The sequence below is a fragment of the Balearica regulorum genome, chromosome 3, assembly GCF_011004875.1.
Source record: "Balearica regulorum gibbericeps isolate bBalReg1 chromosome 3, bBalReg1.pri, whole genome shotgun sequence".
Taxonomy (NCBI): Eukaryota; Metazoa; Chordata; class Aves; order Gruiformes; family Gruidae; genus Balearica; species Balearica regulorum.
In genome coordinates, this window is record NC_046186.1 from 62,705,897 (window position 1) to 62,726,040 (window position 20,144).

The following is a 20,144-nucleotide window of genomic DNA, read 5'->3' on the forward strand; positions in this document are numbered from 1 at the left end:
TATTATGCTCTATGGCACAGTACTATATGCCTTTAACAAAATAGCTTGAAGTATTTGCATGATGTATTTGCAACATGGCCAAGTTAACATAGCCATAGGAATATTAACTTTTGAACTTCCTGACTTTGATTGCTTTAAATTTCAGCTTCAAAGTTTACTTTTTTTTCTTTGCATTTGTTGGCCCTGGTTAGTTTTGAAAAGCAGGAGGAAAGAAAATAAGTTCAGGTTTTCTGAGAGGGCACTGAATCTTATGCATATAATGGGAGATGACTTGCTATTCCTTTGAATATTAAACGATAACTCCAAAGCAGTTTTGGTACACCTAGTTTGCTTATGATATTTCTGTGGAGCTAGGGAATCACAAGATTAAATCTAGAAAGCATTGCACAGCATGGCTCTTTTCCTGTATCTCAGTATGTTTTTCTCCTGAAAAGCAATCAGTGGTATCAGGGAATGCTGAGATTTAAAAAGCAAACACTTAACACTAATACAAATGGTGTGATCACAATGAATCTGGGGGAGATCATGGGACCATAACTGGAGTAAAAACAGGAAGCATTTTTCCATGTCTAGATTAAGAACAGTATCTTCTAGCTGATTTCCAGTTTGGAGATACCAGGGAGGCACCAAGGGTATGCTTGCAGATTCAGCTGGAATGAGACATACTGCTGATTTGAAGAGACAAAAAAAGCCCACAGGTTTGTCTTTAGTGTTCTTAAAATACAGGGAGAGAGAGAGAGAAAGAGAGGGAGTGAAAGAGAGAAAAAGACCGTGTGGGAGAGAAAAAAGAGAATGAGATATTTCCAGTGCTAGTGCTTTAGCGTTTCTTCCTGACTCTGACTTGGACAATAAATGAGCTGCTCCCAGCTCCGGACTGGTGGAGCTTCCCTGCCTTTGCAACTGCTGAATGGGGAGCTAGCTACTTTTCTTTCTTTATTTCTTTCTGGGAAGGGAGCCAGCCTGATGGCCCATCCTCCCAGCAGGGCAGGGGAAAGTGTTCTGTGAGCTCTGAGCTATTAGGTAACCCGGGCTGAAACAAAAAGTGCTATTGTGGTGTGGCATTTGCCCTGCCTGCCCCACCAGTTAAGGGAAGGCATATTTCCTTCTTTCATCTAACACAAACAAACAAAAAGAAAAAAAGAATGCCATTTTTTTCCCACAGTGCATGTATAAATGCATTTCAAAATGTAGAAGATAGTACTTTACAGGTTGCGATGACTTAAATTATAACTTGACCGTCACACCCTCTGATATTTTTTTAAAGTGCACTTGAGCCAAAGGCAATTTAAAATGTGTTTTAAAAATGTTTGCAGGTATAAAAGACTTGAAAAAAGCTTAGAGCTCTGAACTGAGTGAACCCATTAATCAGGTTGCAAAAACAAACACGTAGGAAATCCTTCCACTAGAAAGAAAGTACCAAGGAAGGAAAGTTTTGACCCCAAAGATAGCCTGCGCACGAGAAAATTGAGGAGTTAAGGTTGTCTCAGATTTTATCAATTCATGCTATATATGCACCTTAATGAGACCTCCTTCAGTAAAACTTTTGAATAGAAACACAGTTTTATATTGGATTAATCTTTCTGATTTAAGTAGCACAAAGGCTTGTGTCAATGCTAAGACTGTGCAATGTTCCTGAAAGAAACAGTCATCATGGTCTCCTTGTAAGTATGAAAAAGACATTTACCTGGATTGATTAAATCCCTATTTACTTTACTTTCTATGTACTGTGCATACCAGCAAGGGCTCTAGTGTGTCGCTACGCGTCATCCCAGCCTGGTGAAATAATACCTAAGGGAAGTGTAGTGCCATTTTGCAACCTCTTGGTCTGTCTGTAGGCTGGTTCCTGTTGAAGTTTCATCCACACTGTTCTCTGCAGAGGTTTATATGGAAAATCTAAGATGTTGTGGCAGTGATAACGAATGTCATCTCAAAAATTAGAAGCATTTAGCAAATTAGTATATGCTTCGTAAGTGATAGCTCCTTCTTAAAATGATTACTCAATGACTGGTTCAAAGAAGCTGAGGCTCTAAAGCATGAAACTTTAGCAGGAGCCATCTCTCTTCATTGCTGTAGTCAGTGTTGGAGACAAAGAGGATTTCATGGGAGATGTAGTGAAACACACAAGCTGCGTGGGGACAGTGGGCACTCCCTCACTCTCTGGCAGCACTGTTCCATTTCCTTGATGATCTCCCCACTACCTATCCTCTTCAGTGGTCAGTGGAGAGTAGCAGCCATTATTCACAATTCATCTTGGCATAATTCCTCTCTTTCTGAGAAAAAATGAGTGCTCTTGGTCAGGTGAAATACATCTGTGTCTTTCTGTTAGATGTAAAGGAAGCCCGAGGTGACAAGCCTAGAGAGATTTAGATGCCTAAACTGCAGGTATTTGATACTAGATGTATCCCCTCTGGATTATTTTTCATTGCAAGTTAGATGTACACCACATAGTGTTGCAGACCAGAGTTACTACTGTATTAGTCAGGGGAGAAGTGGGGGACGCAGGAGGGTAGCAATGATACATTTCATTGTGAACGTGCCTATCTTAGAAAAGGTTTGCATGGAAAACAGAAAGAAGCGATGGTGGAACAGCAATGGCTTCTCCTGGTCCTGTCCCGTCCTCTCAGCCCTGCACTGTGCCGCACGTTGGAAGCTCCCACTCAACATCCACAGTGTTCTTATTCCTCCCAACTCTGAGAGACACGGAAACGTATCTGATGTCTTTAAATATGAAGTCTCATCTACTATGCTACATAAATTACGAAGGTCAACTTCAGCAGTCTGCTTCCATACTCAAACCTTTTAAGTAATTTGGACTTTACTTGCATTTTAAAAAAAAAAAAAAAAAAAGTTAAGCATTTTCAAAACTCTTATCTGTTTTGATTAGAGTTGTCAATTTTAGTTGATGGCATAACAATTTCATTACTAAGAAAATGGAAGAGTCTATTCAATAGCTAAACCTAGTTTAGGAGAAGAGCTGAAAACTTGTTTTCATGAGGACTAGCTCATATAACCTTTAATTAAAAAAAAATACTGTCATAGTGAATTAAATTCACTCTAGTGAATTCCTGTTGATTTCTCCTTGAAATTAAATTGATTCCTATAGCACGGTTTTGCTCATTCTTCCATTGTGATTAGAACTACTTTCAGATCTGCTGAGACATGATAAATCTACTTCAGGATGTGATTCAGTTAAAATACACTATGTACAGTGCCTGCACTGTGAAAAATCGGGGGAAAAAATCAATTTTCTATTGCTTCAAGGTCTTTCACTCAACAGTAGCATCAGTGTTTGGGTTTTTGACTGAGAAACCTACTTAAAACTTGATGATGAGTAACTATATAGTATTACAGTTTTTATATACATTTTCATTTCATTTCATATTATATTTTCATACAAACTGCTTATATATATATTATGTAAGCTTATTAATAGGCCTAAGTAACTGAAACTCTTACGAGACCTATGGAAGTGTAGCATAACAGTGATTTACTGTTAAAAAATCAGTTGAGAATTTGGGATTATTCAGAATTCTTCCCAGATCTTCCTCTAGGTATCTTCAGCATTTCTTTTGTTTTTGCAGAAGCTTCACTGAGTTATTGTCTTCATAAGACATATGTCTATAGTATTATTTGAATTTAGCCATCAAATACTGCTGCATTCTCAGTAATATTTGTATATATTTTTTAAATTAGTTTGAAGGCATGTACATTTTCAGAATAGCTACAATTTGTTACTAAATCCCAGCACCGTATCTTTAAGCTAACCCTTGCCCTGTTTTTGTAGGTCAAGATAATGTCATTATTTGTTTATGGTAGCAATGAGGGGTGTCATGGTAGCAAAGGAAATCTTTGTTATGCTAGGCATTGTACAGACAGTCTCTGTACTAAGGATTTTGTTGTCAGGATAGTTATAAAACTATATGTAAACAGTGTCAAAGTCAGCATCTAAAAAAATATTTGAAGGACAAGTTACTTCTCTTTACAATTCATTCTCATAGCAGTGTCACAGACATCCTGAGCCATATTCTTCTCATGTATTTCCATCAAACTGTTCCCCCGAGTGCCACATCCTCTCCACAGACATGGTCGCTTTCCCTGGACAGGGAGCAGAAGCCGGTGAGCTTTCACCAGGGTCATTTGCTGTCGGGAAGCATCCAGGCAGTAGAAGTGCGCTTGCTCTGCCCGCACTCCAGACCAGTCAGAAGTGACATTAGCACAGGTTGAGCCAGCACATACATGTGCTTTGAGATGTCTTTGGGTCTGCAAGGAGTACTTTTCCCTCCTCATTCTTGTGTTCCTGATGTTAGAGGTTCCGTAGCTCCACCGTGCAGAGCTGCTTCCTCCAGACCCAAAACATTGCAGGCACTACTCAGCCCAGTTGCACCAACTAGGGAGAGATGCTCAAGGCTGTATTTGATGCAGTAGATGAGGGAGCTCAGCAGATTCATTGCCACAATAATTTACTGCTGATGTTACAAGATTTTTCAGCTGTGCTTATTATAAGTGTTAGAAGGGATTTCTCACCTGTGTTGCATTATGAGTTTAATGCCATGAGTGTATGTGTGAGAACACCTTATAGAGCAGGACCAGTTCATGGTTTAACATCTAGTGTAATGAGGTCCAATAAAATCATGTTAAAAGGATGTTAATGTTGCAAAGGAAAACATCAGAAGCAAGGAAATGCCAGAATTAATATGACCTGTGGAAATCCAGTCTCTTATGCATTATGGTGCAGCTCTTATTACATGACATACTGGGCTTTCCAGGGGATATCTCCTTTTTTCAGTGAATGTGTAGTTAGATTTTTCTTTTTATGTTCCTCAGTCTATATTTGTTCAACCTGAAGCATCCAAAGTCCATACTTAATATAAAAACACTTGTCATGTAAATATTTCTCATATACATTAAGAACTTTAGTGTTTAATGAATGCATCTCTTTTTCACAGTGCCCTCATAGTATCAGACACTTAATACAGTGTTCATATTTGCAATCTGCTGAACCAGGGCAGAGATGAAGGCAGAAATTGCATAAAATATGGACTGTTTTTTCCCCAATTTGAGTCAAATTAGACCTTCATTCTGGATAAACATAACATTTGTACACCATCTTGTAAGTTCAAAGTATAGTTTCCCAGCTTGGATCATTAATTAGGTCTGCAGTGCAGCTGGTGTAGCAGAACTAGCCTGTTACCCTGGGCAGATCGGTCACTAAAGGCTCCACTAGTGAGTTTCACAGATATTTAATGAATGCTCAGGCTGGCGTTTACAGTGTTAGTCCCACATCTGATTAGAGGAAAGGAGAGCAAACTGTGCCGTGCTGCCCCGTCCCAGCCAGCCCCTGTACTCTTCCACTGTCCACATCCCATCCCTACGTCTGCCACATTTTTTTCACCTGGCTCCTGCCCTCCTCTAATTTTGTCCCTGCAGATCACCTTCTTCTTTTGTCCCCCAGTTTCCATTCCCTCTCCTTGTTCCCGTTTTTCGTCTGTTGCTCCCTGTATTTGAGTCTGCAGGGGTTTTCTGTTTCAGGGTATTGCCTGGGTACCTGCATGGCGGGAGATGGGACTGACAGAGTGAAGAGCGACAGTTTTGCTAACATCAGTCCCTTTCCTGATGTCACGGGAGCTCCTGGCCCTCAGGAGAAGTAATCCTAAGTCTTACTCAGGGCCAGCATCTTTGAAATGGAGAGTATTCAATACAGATAGGGTCTTCAAAAATTCAGGAGCCAGACTACAACAGGAGTCCACTACTGGTGTGACAATAGGGCTTTTAGAAGCTAATAAACTGAATCAAGTTTCACATAGATGATGATTCCTGGGTACCGGTACACCTCCAACTCCCCCCATTCCAGTTTTGGGATTCTGCCACCAAACTTGCAGGCACTAAGGCCGCTGAGCAGCATAGTGGCGTGACTTTTAAAATAGGAACGCAACAGCATGTTTTCTCAAAAATTTCGATTTAAGGATTTTTAGCTGAAACATTTCAAACATTTTATAGTAGGCAGCCAGGGTAGGAGATTTCAGCACAGCTTGCAACTGGCACTGGTATCTTACCACTCTTGTGAATGATTCACAACATGCATATAACTAAAAAGGTGAGAAAACCTGTGTAAACAGAGAGAGGAAAAAAAAAGGAAAACAGAGAAGGAGTAAAGAAAAAGGTTCTTTTTATATCATTTAACACATGAGAATGTAAATAAATGTGGTGTTAGTGAAAGTTAATTATTTTGAAAACAGTCAGCAAGGCAGATTAAGAGGAAAAACAGTGCAGCTGAAGACAAAGGAAGCGATATTCAGTCTTTGATCAAAAGTTTTCACAGTGTTTTTCTGTTCACCTTCAAGGGTGGCATGATTTTATGAATAACAAAATGTGTTTTGCTACTTGAGTAGCCCTAAAGAGAAATGGCGTTCATTCCATATGGCCACTTGAAAGAAAATCACATACCTGTTCCTCTTTTAAGAAATTAAACATTAAACACTAAAGTTCTTAATGTATATGAGAAATATTTACATGACAAGTGTTTTTATATTAAGTATGGACATTTTTATTTATTAAATCTTTTCTCTCAAAAAGGGACCCTAAAGATACACAATGAAGTTTACACTTAGTCTCAGAGGAAAAGACAAGTCTATACCATGTGCTTATTCTACGCATTTCCTCAGAGAATGACATAGACTAACTGCATCATCTATATATCAAGCTGAAAACTTGAAATATTCTTATTTAAAAAAAAAAAAAAAGGTTTTCATTGCAGTACTCTTGAATACAAAATACTCACTTCCCCCTGCCGCCCGCCATTTGTTCCATTTCACAGGAGGTGAGTCTTTTGATAAAATTGGTCCCTGGCTTTTCTGCTACTCCCTTTAAGGTACACTAAAATTTGTCACTTTTTTTTTTTTTTTTTTTTTTTAATATTCACCACACAGAGCGTAAACTTTCAGTCATTTCAGTTACTTGGTAGTGTTGGTCAAAGATGCAGTAGTAGTGTGAGCAGGGGTAGGACAACTTGTTTGCAAGTACCCAGCTATTGCTTATCCGAGGGAAGAAGCACTTCTCATCCCTGTCTTGGAAAATACATGCCTTTACTATATTGTCTATGTTAAACGTGCTTCAATAGTATTAGTGTCGGTGTGAATTATCTCTGGGCTTCTGTGGTAACTGCCCACCAAAGGACCTGCCATCACTTTGCAAAATCAGGGTGTTGGGATGTGCTGGGTGACTGTCAGACTCTTCAGCAACTGGTGAAAGTCACTGCTTGAACCTTCCTGACCTGGGGAGTGAGATCTGAGCCCCAGTGCAAATGTGACAGACAGTGCTACTGGTGGCTACCATACGAACAGCAAAGGAATTGGAAAGGAATGTATAAATGCCAGTGAATTTAACAGCAAGGAGATACCAAAAATTGCCTGGAAGTGAGTATATGCTAAAGGAACAAAGAAAAAGGAGCTTTACTAGGCTTTAAATAAATTAGATGCATTTATACTTTTAAATAATTTCAATTGTGTTATGTGTTTATATTTTATATTTTCCTATTTTATAATTCGATTTTATAGTTCTAAATACGTTATATTTTTATTATTTTAAATTATATTTTATATGCAAAATGAAAAGATTCTTTTTCTGTCCAAGTCCTTCTGTAACTCGGTTGAGACAATCTGCTTCTGAAAGTAGGGCTCAAGGAAGGGCAGTTTCAGTGTCTTTGAATGATTTTGAAATTATTTTTTGAACAGTTACCTGTGGTGTTGACACTCAGTACACTAACTTGAATGAATATTTCTCTTTGTATATTAATGCACACTGCAGGCGTTTTTCTTGGTACTCAATCATGTGCTTTTATCTCAAGTATTTTCCTGTATTGCAGATCTAACGTTACTTTAATGACAATGTAGTGCACATAAAACTATAGCAACGATGTTTGCATCTGAATGTTTGTGAGAGTGAGTTTTGGGGTTACATGAGCCTTCACTGTCTCTCACGCTGAGCTTCTGCACCATCACCTGTCTCTGTGATACACTGCGACTACCAGGTCTGTGGAGCAGCACAGTCGGAACAGTGAAGAAACAACCCATGAGGAGGAAAAACAGTGGTGATGAAACTGAATAACCGGATAGATTGAAAAAAGCTTTGTAGTAAAAATCAAACAAAACATAATATTTAGAAGATCCTTTGTGTTTGCTACTTTTTGGTGTATTGGATAACACCTGTTACAATATCAAGGACAGTTTTAAGTTACCATCATTGGGAAATTTTCATTATTGCTGCTGAAACCTGATTTCTATGAATAACCATGTATGCAACCATACTGTTTTTTCAGTATCTAGAATGCAAATGAAGAATAAAAATGACCATTTATAGAACTGTACTCGGACATCTGAGTGATGTTGCATGGCATTCAATTGAGGTATTTAGGGAAAATACTTAGCATTAGCCTAATTCTTTTTCTGTTGTTTGTTGACTATTTTGCCAATGACTTCTATAGAAGTGAGTCACAGTCACAATTTTTTTCTCTGAAATGCTTTTAAAGTAGCAAAAAAGTATAGAAGAATCTCTTGATGCAAGTTATTCCTGAAAACTGTCACTGAACACTTGCTGGTTGTAATAAGAACATTCTTTGTATGGAGTCAGTCACATCAAGCGAGTCTGAGTGACTATGATGTTTCTAGGTGGCTTTAAAAACGGAGTTTTGAAACCTCCCACACAGCCCTGGATTCTGCATTAGCACACAAGTGAGCAAGATGTTTTTTTCTCTGCTGAAAGTACAAGAAATTTAGATTACCAGAAGGTGCAATTAAATTTTTGCAGGAAATCCTGAAGATCCCAAGGAGATACCTAGTCTGCAAGAGAACAGTTTTCTATTTTTATTTGAAAGTGATGGATTTTTTCACCTTTAATTAGCTAACAGCAATGTACTGCAGAGATTAATATGGAAGTTGAAATACTTTTTATGTAGTTATATACTGCAAATGTGTGGAAGTGCTTCTTTGATGCATTAGAAAATACAGTTAACATACAGTTAGCAGATTCACAAAATGAAAATTAATGTATGAATTATTTCACTAACGCTGCGCTTTGCCTCAGAATCTGGTGTTTATTATTGTGAGCTTTAGCAGGAAACAGAAGCAGTATCAATTGGGAAAACATTTCTTTATCGAGCTGAGAACAGTATGGCTTTCTCGTTTCGAAGTGGGGAACCTGGCTCTTTGGTTTCTTTGTTCCTAGTTAGGCTACTCCCAAGCTATTTTAGCCGAACATTTTACATACTAATGGAGCCTGGGGAAGTGCAGTTGGCAGCTGTTCATGGGATAATAATGAAACACACTGTTTAGTACTGCATACTGCTGCTGTAAAATGCGGGAAGTATTTTATAGCGATCATGGTGAGCAGAGCTGGATCCACTTTAAGCCCTGTAAGTGCGTGAACCGTGAGCGAGGAAGTTGTGTTTCAAGTGAGAGTAACTGGCACTCATTTGCTTTTGCAGGTAAAGAAACCGTGTACAGAGTCAGATGGTTCAGAGCCGCAGAATCCCAGGTATGGTACCGGAGGGCAAACGCCGATTGACCGCAGGGCGGTGGCGGGGCATGAGGCGGAGCTGTGCTGCGGATACGTAGCATCAGAGCGCGAGAGACCCTCTTTTGCAAAGAATGAATGGTTGGATCAGTTTTAATGGTTTTCACTCTGGAAGAGTTTTTCCCCTTTTCCCAGTTAAAGATGCAGGCTAGCATCCGAATTGTTGAGTTTAGATGGTGTCATAATGCTGAATTGTCATGCTTAATTTAAAAAAAAATAAAATTCTATTAATTAGTGTAGGAAATCTGTGTGAACAAATGTGACCTTTTTAAAATCCTTTTTCTGCGTACTAGAGTCTTGAAGTTTATTGATAATATAGTTTATTTGGCAAAATTCACCTTTATCAAAACTTCTTTGTTTTCACTTATAAAAAACATGCCATTGTACTCCTAGGTTGGGAAGAGACCGTACATTCTTTATAAAGAAACTTTTCCAATTAGTCTTTGCTAATGTCATGTACATGGAAAAATGGATTTAATTTCCATGTTTTGCACATATATGTACGTGTATGTATAAATTTGAGCAGGTGAAGTAGTAATTGTTTTAGATGTGCTATCAAGTGTGCATCTTCCTGTTGATTAGTAAGCTGTTGGGCAAGAGCGGATGATTTTCTTCAAGTTTTGTGGCTTGAAGTGCTTTTGTCTTTGTCTTGGTTCTATTTAGAAGACCTATTTCGGATTCACAAAAACTCAGAAGCTTTAATTGAGAGGGAAGAGCCACAAAACAAACCTGACATCACACTAATATTGTGATTAAAGCTCAGAAAAGCGAAGTAATTCAAGGCTTGCCCCCAAATCCCATCCTTAACTACGCCTTTGTGCCACCGTTGCAGTAGGATCCTCTGGGGATCACCTGCAATATCCAAGGCCAATGTAATACTTGTGGCTTGAGCTTTGCTGCATCTGAATTCCTTCGATTAGCTTTTCATGTCAGTTATTAATACATGCTTTCATTTAGTTTGGCAAGAACTGAATGTGTGTAAGGAAATACAAAATTCAATGTCCAAATACAATTCCAGTGAAGGCAGCAGCAGTTTTGCCCTGGTCTTCAGTGGAGGCATGTTTTGCCCTTTGGTCCTCATTTAATAATTTCTAAAAGAAAAATGTATCTGCCGTGCTGCTGCTTTGGATTAAAATTTGTTATAAAGGTCAAGCTCTTTCCAAGTGCTTCGATGGCAGGGAGAATCCCAACTTAGCGAAACACTTATGCATGTGCATAGTTTTAAGTGTCTTGCTTGTACAAATGAGACTGTTACATCTCCAGTCTTTAAAAATGATGAAGTCCATAGTCTGATGTAGTTTCATCAGACTGTAATCTTGCAACAAACCTGAGGACCCAGAATACAATGTACTGTCATTACCTCTGCACATCAGGAAATTTTTTATGAGCTGTATTTAAATTCTTCATACTAAATCTGAGGAATAGGATACTTTTTTTCTCCCAGGTGCAAAAGGGAACCCACGTTACAAATAGTCAATCTGGAGGCTAAATCTGGTAGTTTCACTTTTTTAAGGTGCGTTTTCAAAGAAAAATGCTTTTCATTTTGAGCTCCACGGCCTCAGTTTGAGAATATATCAGATACAGTTGGGATTAATGTTCCTGGCCTGCATGCGATGCTGTGTATACAGCCTGGAGCGAGATTTTTTGGTCAGATCTGGATTCGCGATGCGACGTTGGTCTTGCAGAGGAATCTCTGGGAGACCTTTGGCTGGAGCGGCGCTAGAGGGCACCGCGCGGCACATAAAACTTTAAAGCCTGGGGCAAGGTAATTCTTCTCTAAACAAGGCTTAAGTGAAAACATTGCACATAAAATGAAACATCAGCATAAAAATGAATGCTGGAGACACACAGCCTTACAGAATAGCTCCTGGCTTGGGACCTAAGGCCAATATCATTCATTTATTTAGCTAGCTTTATAGTCTGTTGGTTTTGGATTTGAAACTATTACAATAAATGCAGATGGAAAGTGTTTTTACAGTAGGGAAGTAATTAAATTGGGTGTGGGAACTTTGTCAGGAGAATTCTTGGAGTGACATGTGTGTATCAGCAGATTCTTTGTCTTGCTTGGCCTTGGTTTGTCTTTTAGAAAGAAACATTCAAACTGCAGATGTGACTAGTAAATTTTTTTAAAAGAAATTTACTAACCTATGCAGCATATCAAAAAATGTTTTCCGGAAGTATCCAGCTATACATGCAGTAAAAATCGACCATTGCCGGCACTTATTTATAGAAAATGGTTGTGATCTTGATGGACAGGTAAACTGCACAGATGGAGAGGGAACTGTAGTTAAGAATTGAAGTCATGGTGGATAGGTGAGTTGTGAACACAAAAGGAAACATGCATGACTCTTCAGTTTCTCTATCGCAAATTTTGATTCACAAATGACTTTGTCTTACAAATTCTGTCAAAGTTTCTTGGGAGTTATTTTGTCAAATCCCTGTGAACTGGTTGTGCATACTTCCTTTTATCCCCAGACATTTAGATATTAAATTATTTATACCTAAATGGTGGTATTGTACCTAATCATGGTGGTATTGTGGCTGTATCAATATTATGGCATTCTTTCTTCATAATTTTGTAATAAAAATCAAATTCACCCTGCAAGTCCGGATAGCCATCCAGTCATGCAAAATGCTTACAGCATTCTGGAGCCGCTGGGGTGCAAGACAGAGGCAGTACATGGTTGGGACTTGCCAAACATCGTACTACAGGTCTGAAATCGTACTACAGGTCTGAACGAGACAGGAGTAACATGGCTGGGTGACAACTCTGGCATGCTGATCCTGTATCAAATTCACTAGCAAGTTTAGGAAGAGAAGTTCCTGTGTTCAGACCCTATAAACATACATTGGTCTTAGCTTTCTTATATGGTGGGTATACTTTAAAATGGTACCAATCCCCAGTATACTGAACAGCTCCTACATTAAATTTAATGTCACACAAGTCTAGTGCAGTGCATGAAAGTTAACTTGCTTGCAGTTATTAACAAGCTCCCTTTTTACACAGATAATCAAATGAGCCATTTTAATTCTAGTAAGGGAGCATTTTGTTGCCTTAAAACATGTAAGCTACACTTACAGCCTCATACCCCAAGACCTTGCTTGCTGCGGAAGTTAAACACTAGAATATATGTGATTCTGAATGATAAAATGATAAATACTGAGTCCCAAACTCCTGCTCACACTCAGCTACAGCATGTTCGGTTTGGCCACGCATCCCAGGGCAGCATCTTTCTTTGAGACAACAAACTGCTTGATGAACACATCGCTGCTACCCCCAAATCCTCCTTCTCTTCCCACCAGGCCTGCCAGAGATTCCACTCTTAAGACCAAAGTCGCATCAGGAATTGAGATCTGACAACATTTGTTGGGTTTTCTGGGCTATAAAATAAAATAGGAGAGAAATGAGGGGAGGGAGAGGAAGTCCCTGCAAATGGAAATTTAGCAGGGTCTTCTGCCGCTTCTTCAAAGCTCATTGATTATAGGAAAAAAATTATGGGGTTTTTTTTCACTCTCTGGAGAGGATAGGAGGCTGCAGAAGAATGAGGGGATATTTCTGACAGCTGAGACACAGTTTCTTTTTTTCCTGGAAGGGTAAAGGCAAATGGCCTTGTATTTCATATACCTTCCCTCTTTAAACCATGGTCTATGGGGAAAAAAGGGAGAACTTGAAGGTTTTTAACAGGTAGGTTTGTAAGCTTGCAATGAAAGTTAGCTGACAAATTAACTTGTGAAAATACATAGTGGTGTCAAAAAGACATTATTTGAGTATTCACAGAAGGGCAATGGATCTTTGTATTGGTAAGTTAAAGCTAAGTCCCATGGAGTAAGAAGCCCTCCATTCTTGTTGCGTAATTATTACTACAAACCTGTGGATCTAATATGTCAAGCTATATTAATTCTTCCTTGTCTTTTCCTTTATGCACTTTTTAAATTATTTCTAAAAGCAAAAGAAAGGGAAAAGAAGCCACACTTAAGCAAATCCTCCCTTCTAAGACTTTATCAGATGCTGTAAGAAGAGTGTAATCAGAAGCATTATAGCTATTTTGTTAGTACCAGCTAGACAAAGTTTGTTCCTATGTATTACTGAACTGCCAATTCACCGATGATGATCACTGGTAAATATTGAATCATATGCACAGACACAGTTGCCAGATAAACAGGCCGTCCAAAAAAACACAGAGGGTTTTTTTTATGTGTTTAAAAAAGGTCTCCAATATTTCAATTTAATATGGGTTTCAGTGAGGCCCTTAGCATAGATTGCAGCTGTTCATCAGATGATTGCTGTTCTGTTCTTCTACACCCACACTTCTTAAAAGTGCACGGCATAGTAAGATTTAAAAGATATGAATTCCTGTTTCTGTTTCTTCATCTTAAAAGTCTCTCTTAAAACTTCTGAATGAGAAATAAGCTTTCACGTTTTCTCAGTGGTCTCTTTTTGATACCTACTCATGTTTTTTCATTTGTCAGGGTGTAGAGTGCGTGTACATATCCAGAGACTATTACTGTCATTAATGAATTCACAAGTAAATAGATGGTATTGAATGCCAATAAGAGCTACCACGGTTTTCACATTCAGTTCACTGGACCAAGGTTTGTTTCCTCTGCAATTTGGCAACACTGTTGTGAATACGATGTTCACTATTCTTACTGCGCCTGAGCTATGCTAATGCTGCGTGAGTGCATTACTGAACAGTGTTTCCATGGGCATCTGTATATTTAACAAAAATGAAAAGGAAAATAATGTGTGTCTTCTGCACTTTATTCTGGACAACCAGAGCATCAAAAGTGTTTTGTTCTCAGCATTTCGGACTGTGTGAAATACACCTGAGAGTTCTCTTTTACTGACTAGTTCCCTCAACAAGACCTTCACAGTGTGATGATGATGATGATGGTTAATTCTTTCAGGGAGGTATTGGCTTTATTTTAATACCAGGTAATTGTCCATGTTTACCAGATCTAACATTGTAACTTCTCAACCCAAATCCAAGCTTTACAGGCATCTGACAGATTCTGTGATGAAGCTGTCACGCCTTTCCCGTGACTGCTTGAACAGTTGACCCTCTGCATACCCCCTCCTAGGAGAGTGAGACCAGCAGTACCTTCTCATTCATTTGCAGTTCAAGAGATGAACAACAAATGTTTATTGTTACATGGTGATGAGGAACTTTACGATTGAGTTGCCAAGGAAGAAAAGCCAGCAATAGCTATGGAAATTGTCATTTAAGTTTAAGCAATTATAATAGAAAAAATTAGTGTTGGTTATGCAGTAAAAATGGGCAAGGTCAGACTACCAAGCTTTAATATGTGGGGTTTGGCCACATTATGGTCCCTCATGTTCTTCTCATCCATGTCTTAAAAGTTTTTTTAGAAGGTAAGGGTTTGTTGTCTGTGAACTGTATGTAGCTTATCTTGGCTAGAGGGTAATTTAAATGTTTTTCTGAGTCAGGAGTAGTGTAGCTCCACTGTATCTCACACTGAATAATCTGTAGATCATAATGACATGATATGGGCTTCATTTGAGGAAATGAGATATTGAGAGGTCTCTGATTTAGACAGAGTGAGATGAGATTCATCTCACCCTGAAGTAGATGCGTAAGGTAGGCACCTCTGAGATGCCGTTTGCCTGATCTTCATTCTACTGACTGTGAAGACAGCTTACTGTATCCCTCTTCACCTGAGCAACCATGCACACTCAACCAGCAATCACCTGTTGCACTGCTCATTTATTACAGGAAGACCAACTAGCTACGCAATATAAGCAAAGACAATGAAAGCATTTATTTTGATTTTACAGATTCTGCTTTTCTGCAAAACTGTTCAGTTCCAGAAGGGAATACATGCAATAATAAAATTACTCTTTAGCCAGGAAAAAACACTTTGTGACTAGCTGCTAGTATTTCTTGTGTTTGGGGCAAACTATAAAGAGGAACAGATACAGCAACATAAATTTGCTGTAAAAAGACACGATAAATAAAGTTGAAAATGAAAGATTGCCACAAGTAATTTTGGGAACTGGATGAAAAAATCCAGTCAACAGGAGGGATAGCATATGTCTGTCAGAATATAGCATTCATGTCAGTGGGGCCACTGTAGATATAAACACTTCACCTAAGAGAAATCCTTGGCAGATTCAAGCCCAGACTTCTCAGTCAAGACAGTGGCTGGCAAAAAACCTATCACAATTTTCCAGTTTTAAAATAACTACATTGTGGAATAAGATTTCTCATAAAGGCTATATTCTGGGACACACAAGCCGAGAGAATGTTTTATACAAATCTGTTACTTATTAAAGGTTTGGTGCATGTATTTAGTCTGCATGCTACTTAGACGATTTGAGTCAATCAGAATAATATAGTTAGTGAGATGACTGTGCAGATACGTGTAACTGAATGACTTACAGCATCCATGACAATTGCACGACAGTTGGTACAAGAAGTTATGTTGCCTTGCTACGTACCTTGTCTTTTCAGGCATGTAGTTTTCAGGCAGCGCAAGTCTTTCCTATTTTTAGAGCAGTCTGTGTGGTGTCTCTCTGCCAGCTGCACGCTGATGTTCTCATTCGTTAACTTTAGAAATTCAGTCTTCTGATTACCCGAGCCCTGTTGAAGCTGGTCACTGTCTGCCCGTTGGTTTTTGTTGGCTCTGGAGCAAGCCCCCAACAAGTTCTAAAAATATATTCAATATGTTTACAGAAATTACAATAATCTATTTAGAGAGCAAACACATGGTAACCGATGACATCACAGGGAAGTATTTGAATAGTTCATATTAACATACCCTGTGGCTTTAACAATAAAATGAATGTATTTTTTAATATTTCAAGTCTGTTACAAATTCCTGGTTTTTTGTTAAAATCAGGCATAAAATATTTTCTATTATATTAGTAATACTTTCTCTGGATGATCCCATGCCAGATCATGTCAGTGTGAAGAATGCCATTAACCTGAATCAATGGTGGGTCAGACTTTGGAATAAACAAAGGCAGCAAAACCCAAGAAGTTTTGAACACTTTTTGGAAATTTATATCACCTTATTGGGGGGGGGGGGGAAAAGATAAACAAGATTTTAACAGAAGTGTTAGTAGAAGTACTTTGGAGATTTTGGAGTTACCCTTAAGTGCAAGTATATAATCCTTTTGTCTAATGTCACATAGTATGAAAGATAAGAGCTTCCTAGTATGAATTTGTGGTACTAGAATGCAAGAACCAACCACCACTAATGATTTAAAACCTATTTTAAAAATAGAAAAAATCTAATACATCTGGAAATGAGATAATGGTCTCTGAGAAAGAGAGAAACATGCTATTCTAACAGGTCTGAGTTTATTGTTAACTGTTGGTAGAAATATTTTCTATTTATGAGGTAGAGGAGATGATAATACGAAATCTTGTGCAAGTGTGTGCTGCAATGTACTAATTTACATTTAAAGGATTTATTTTATTTGCTGTGCCCCTAGAAATGTGCTGTCATTCCTGCTTGTTTAGGTGTATTTTGAAAGTGGTTAAAATCCTATTGAATAATCGCTTGAACCACCTACTCTTAAAATATTTCATGAGTGCTTATTTTTTCCCAGTTTTCACTTAACAAATACACAAATACATGCGTTAAAAAGTAGTTGGTATTTATATGTATTTATTCATTGGATATGACCTCACATCTTACATATCTTAAACATGTCCTAAACATTAGGCTGTTATGAAAGCCATTCCACTTGGTACAAGTCTTACATATTTCTTGGAGTGGGGATTTGAACCAGAGTATCCTGTAACCAGCAGACATAAATCTAGTCCCTTTTGCTATCATGGACTGGTCTATGAGAAAATTTTCCATCATCTTGAGTAATTCCTAGCTTACACACTGCTATTATATGAGCAATGGTGGTGACTCCCAGGATATTGCTGTGTCCACATCTGTTTTAAACTTTTCTCATCATTCTTTCTTCCATGTGCCCTTCTTCAGAGAAAGGAAAGGGGGTTTTTTATGTGAATGTTTGTGCTTAATTGTGAGGAGGACTGGAACCACCCCATATATTTGTATAATTAATAGTTTTGACGAAGTGCCTTGTGATTTTTGAGCCTACTCAAGAGTGCAAGTTATTTAGCAGCCCCCAGCCATGAAACCACCCTCACACACGCTGAACTAGCATTACCTGTATTCTGCCATCATAGGCAATGGGCTGGTGAGTGCCCTTCAACCGAAACGCATGTTAGTGCTTTCAATAAAGTCTGGGAAAAGCTGGCAAAAATGAAGTTCTGGAGCTGTGTCAATAACTAGAGTATTAAAGGCAGATAAGAACGAAGAAACCCCTAAACAACTAAAACCAGAAAAGGGGCTACTGAAGAACTGAAGACAAGGCAACAGAAATTTCCAAGATTTCATATATAAGAAGCACGCTGAAACCAACTTGCTCATAGGAATAACTTTCAACCAGGAATGGCAACCTATAAACAAAAATGTACACAGACAATTTAACATGAATATTATAATCAAAGATTCTTGAAAGCACATTGAAATAATCAATGTCATCCAGTAGTTATCATTTCAGAACAACTTCTTATCAGCACAGGTACAGCAGTGTGTGGTGCAGTTCTTCCATCGCTATCTCCCATCCCCTTTATCATCCCTTTTATACGTGAGCGCTGTTGCACAGCATAACTTGGGCAGCTATGGCAACTATTTTTACACCAGGCAGAAACGACAGCAATATAAGTTCTGCTGCCTTTACTACTGGATAAACAGGTGGCATAATGTAACGTATATGCTGATGGCAGCAGTTAAATGCAACTTTGAGTCCATTTGCAAGGGTATTGTCACTCTTCCCCATCCACTTTCTCTAGCTGGAGCTGCAGGTCTATGGAGGGAGCAGGGCCCGAAGCGATCCCAGGGGTTTAATGTGCACCTGGTTGTTACTCATCTGTTTTGGACAGATCAGATACCAGTGCGGGTGAGCGAGCCAGCGTCCTCCCTGCTGCCTGTGACACAGCTTGCTTCTGTCAGATCATGGTGTGGGCACTGGTAGCCCAACATACAGCCGGAGCTATAACCAGTTGCACAGAGAGATGGTATTTAAGTTCACTTTTACCTGCGTTCCTCACGCTGCATTATAGACCAGCCAGTGTTGGTTAGCTCGCTGCGAAGTGCCCTCGGATTGCCAGCAGTTCCAAGATGTCCGTCTGGCAGTCATTGCCCTGGCTGAAATGAATTTCTGTGTAAAGTGAGTATATTGCTGCTCTGCAAAGCGGGTGGGCAAGGTCCGAGTGATTGGCCTTCAAAAGGTGAGCATTGACTCTCAGAGCCAGCATTCGCTATACTTCCCTTTCCCTCTGTTCTTCCTCCCTACCTACCCCCACAGTCTGACTAATTTATACTGAATCTGTTGATCTGCTAAGTCATGGTACTTTTTGGTATACCAAGTTTTCTTGGATTTCAAAGAGAAAAGGAGTGCATATATTTCTGGATTAAATAATGTAGTAATCAGAATTTAACATTTTTGAACCTTCAGGAATGTCTTGGGATAGGGTAAATACTATTTTGAATGAAAGAAGATAACCTAAGATTATATCTGCAAGTATTTTTACTTAATCCAATAGTTTATTAGAGCCTTGTCCTAAAATTGAACTGGATTTTGAGCCATAAAATGACAGTGTTGCTTCTTCAAGTGCAGCACATGCAATCACAATGAGAAGGAGCTCTGTTTCGTTCTTTCTCTCTCAGTCTATTTTTTGCTCTGTCATATCACATTACAGCAGTACACAGGAGAACTAATTCAGACTCTGTTCCTGTGTCTTTGACCTCTTGGATAGTCCAAATATATTTTACCATTGGTGAGACTGAATAGTAAAAGTATTTGGTTCCACCTACTTTGCACTTCAAATCTGATTCGGTAGAGTCCTAGAAGAATGCAGCCGTTAAAAAAATGAGCCATTTAGGTCCAAATCCCCTATTCTGATATTGGTACAGGTTACTTTTTAAATGAATCTTTTTTTTCTTCAGATATTTTAAAGTATAATTTCTTGGCTAGATATTTCACAACCTGTTCAGACACATTTTAAATACCATCAGTCAGTCTATGTACTCGGTAAGCATTTAGGTAACACCATGGTGTGCTGTGCTAGTATTTAACGTGCCAAAAATCACCTCTTTGCCATCCTACTAGATCCTGATCAGTCATTAGGGAAAAAAAATGTAGAAAACAAGAATAGAATGAACAAAGAAAATCCATATGAAAAGAGCCCACATGCAAATAAACTAATAGCAAGTTTGCTCTCTGTTTTCTAACACCTGCATCTTCCACACGTTACACCCGTGTGTTAAAACTGTTTTAATACTTCAGACTTGGTCTCCTCTCTTTATGTTAAGGTAGCCTTATCAGAGAGTGATTCTGTACTTCAGCTCTCTTCACACACAGCTCAGTCCGAGCACCAGTCATCATTGTCCTCCTCTGGGAACAGAAGTCAGAGGATCCAGATGACAAGTAGAGAAAGAGACTCCTCCGTAAGCAGCATCTGGCTCTTTGGCAGATTTGTCAAGCACTTCTGCTAATGGGTTTGGATTTGCCCAGGGGTCTTTCATGT

The 20,144-nt window shown here is 38.8% G+C and overlaps 1 protein-coding gene across 15 annotated transcripts in view; it reads left to right on the forward strand.

The window, feature by feature from the left end:
• EYA4 (EYA transcriptional coactivator and phosphatase 4) overlaps positions 1 to 20,144 on the forward strand; it is a 163,517-nt gene that overhangs the window by 74,990 nt on the left and 68,383 nt on the right. For 14 of the 15 annotated variants that reach the window (XM_075748128.1, XM_075748129.1, XM_075748127.1 and 11 more), the window contains one exon: positions 9,479 to 9,528. In XM_075748128.1, the coding sequence (XP_075604243.1) occupies positions 9,479 to 9,528 (50 nt within the window). Of the gene's footprint in view, positions 1 to 9,478; positions 9,529 to 18,568; positions 18,785 to 20,144 lie in introns of those variants that run through there. The other variant, XM_075748135.1, reaches the window with a different exon arrangement.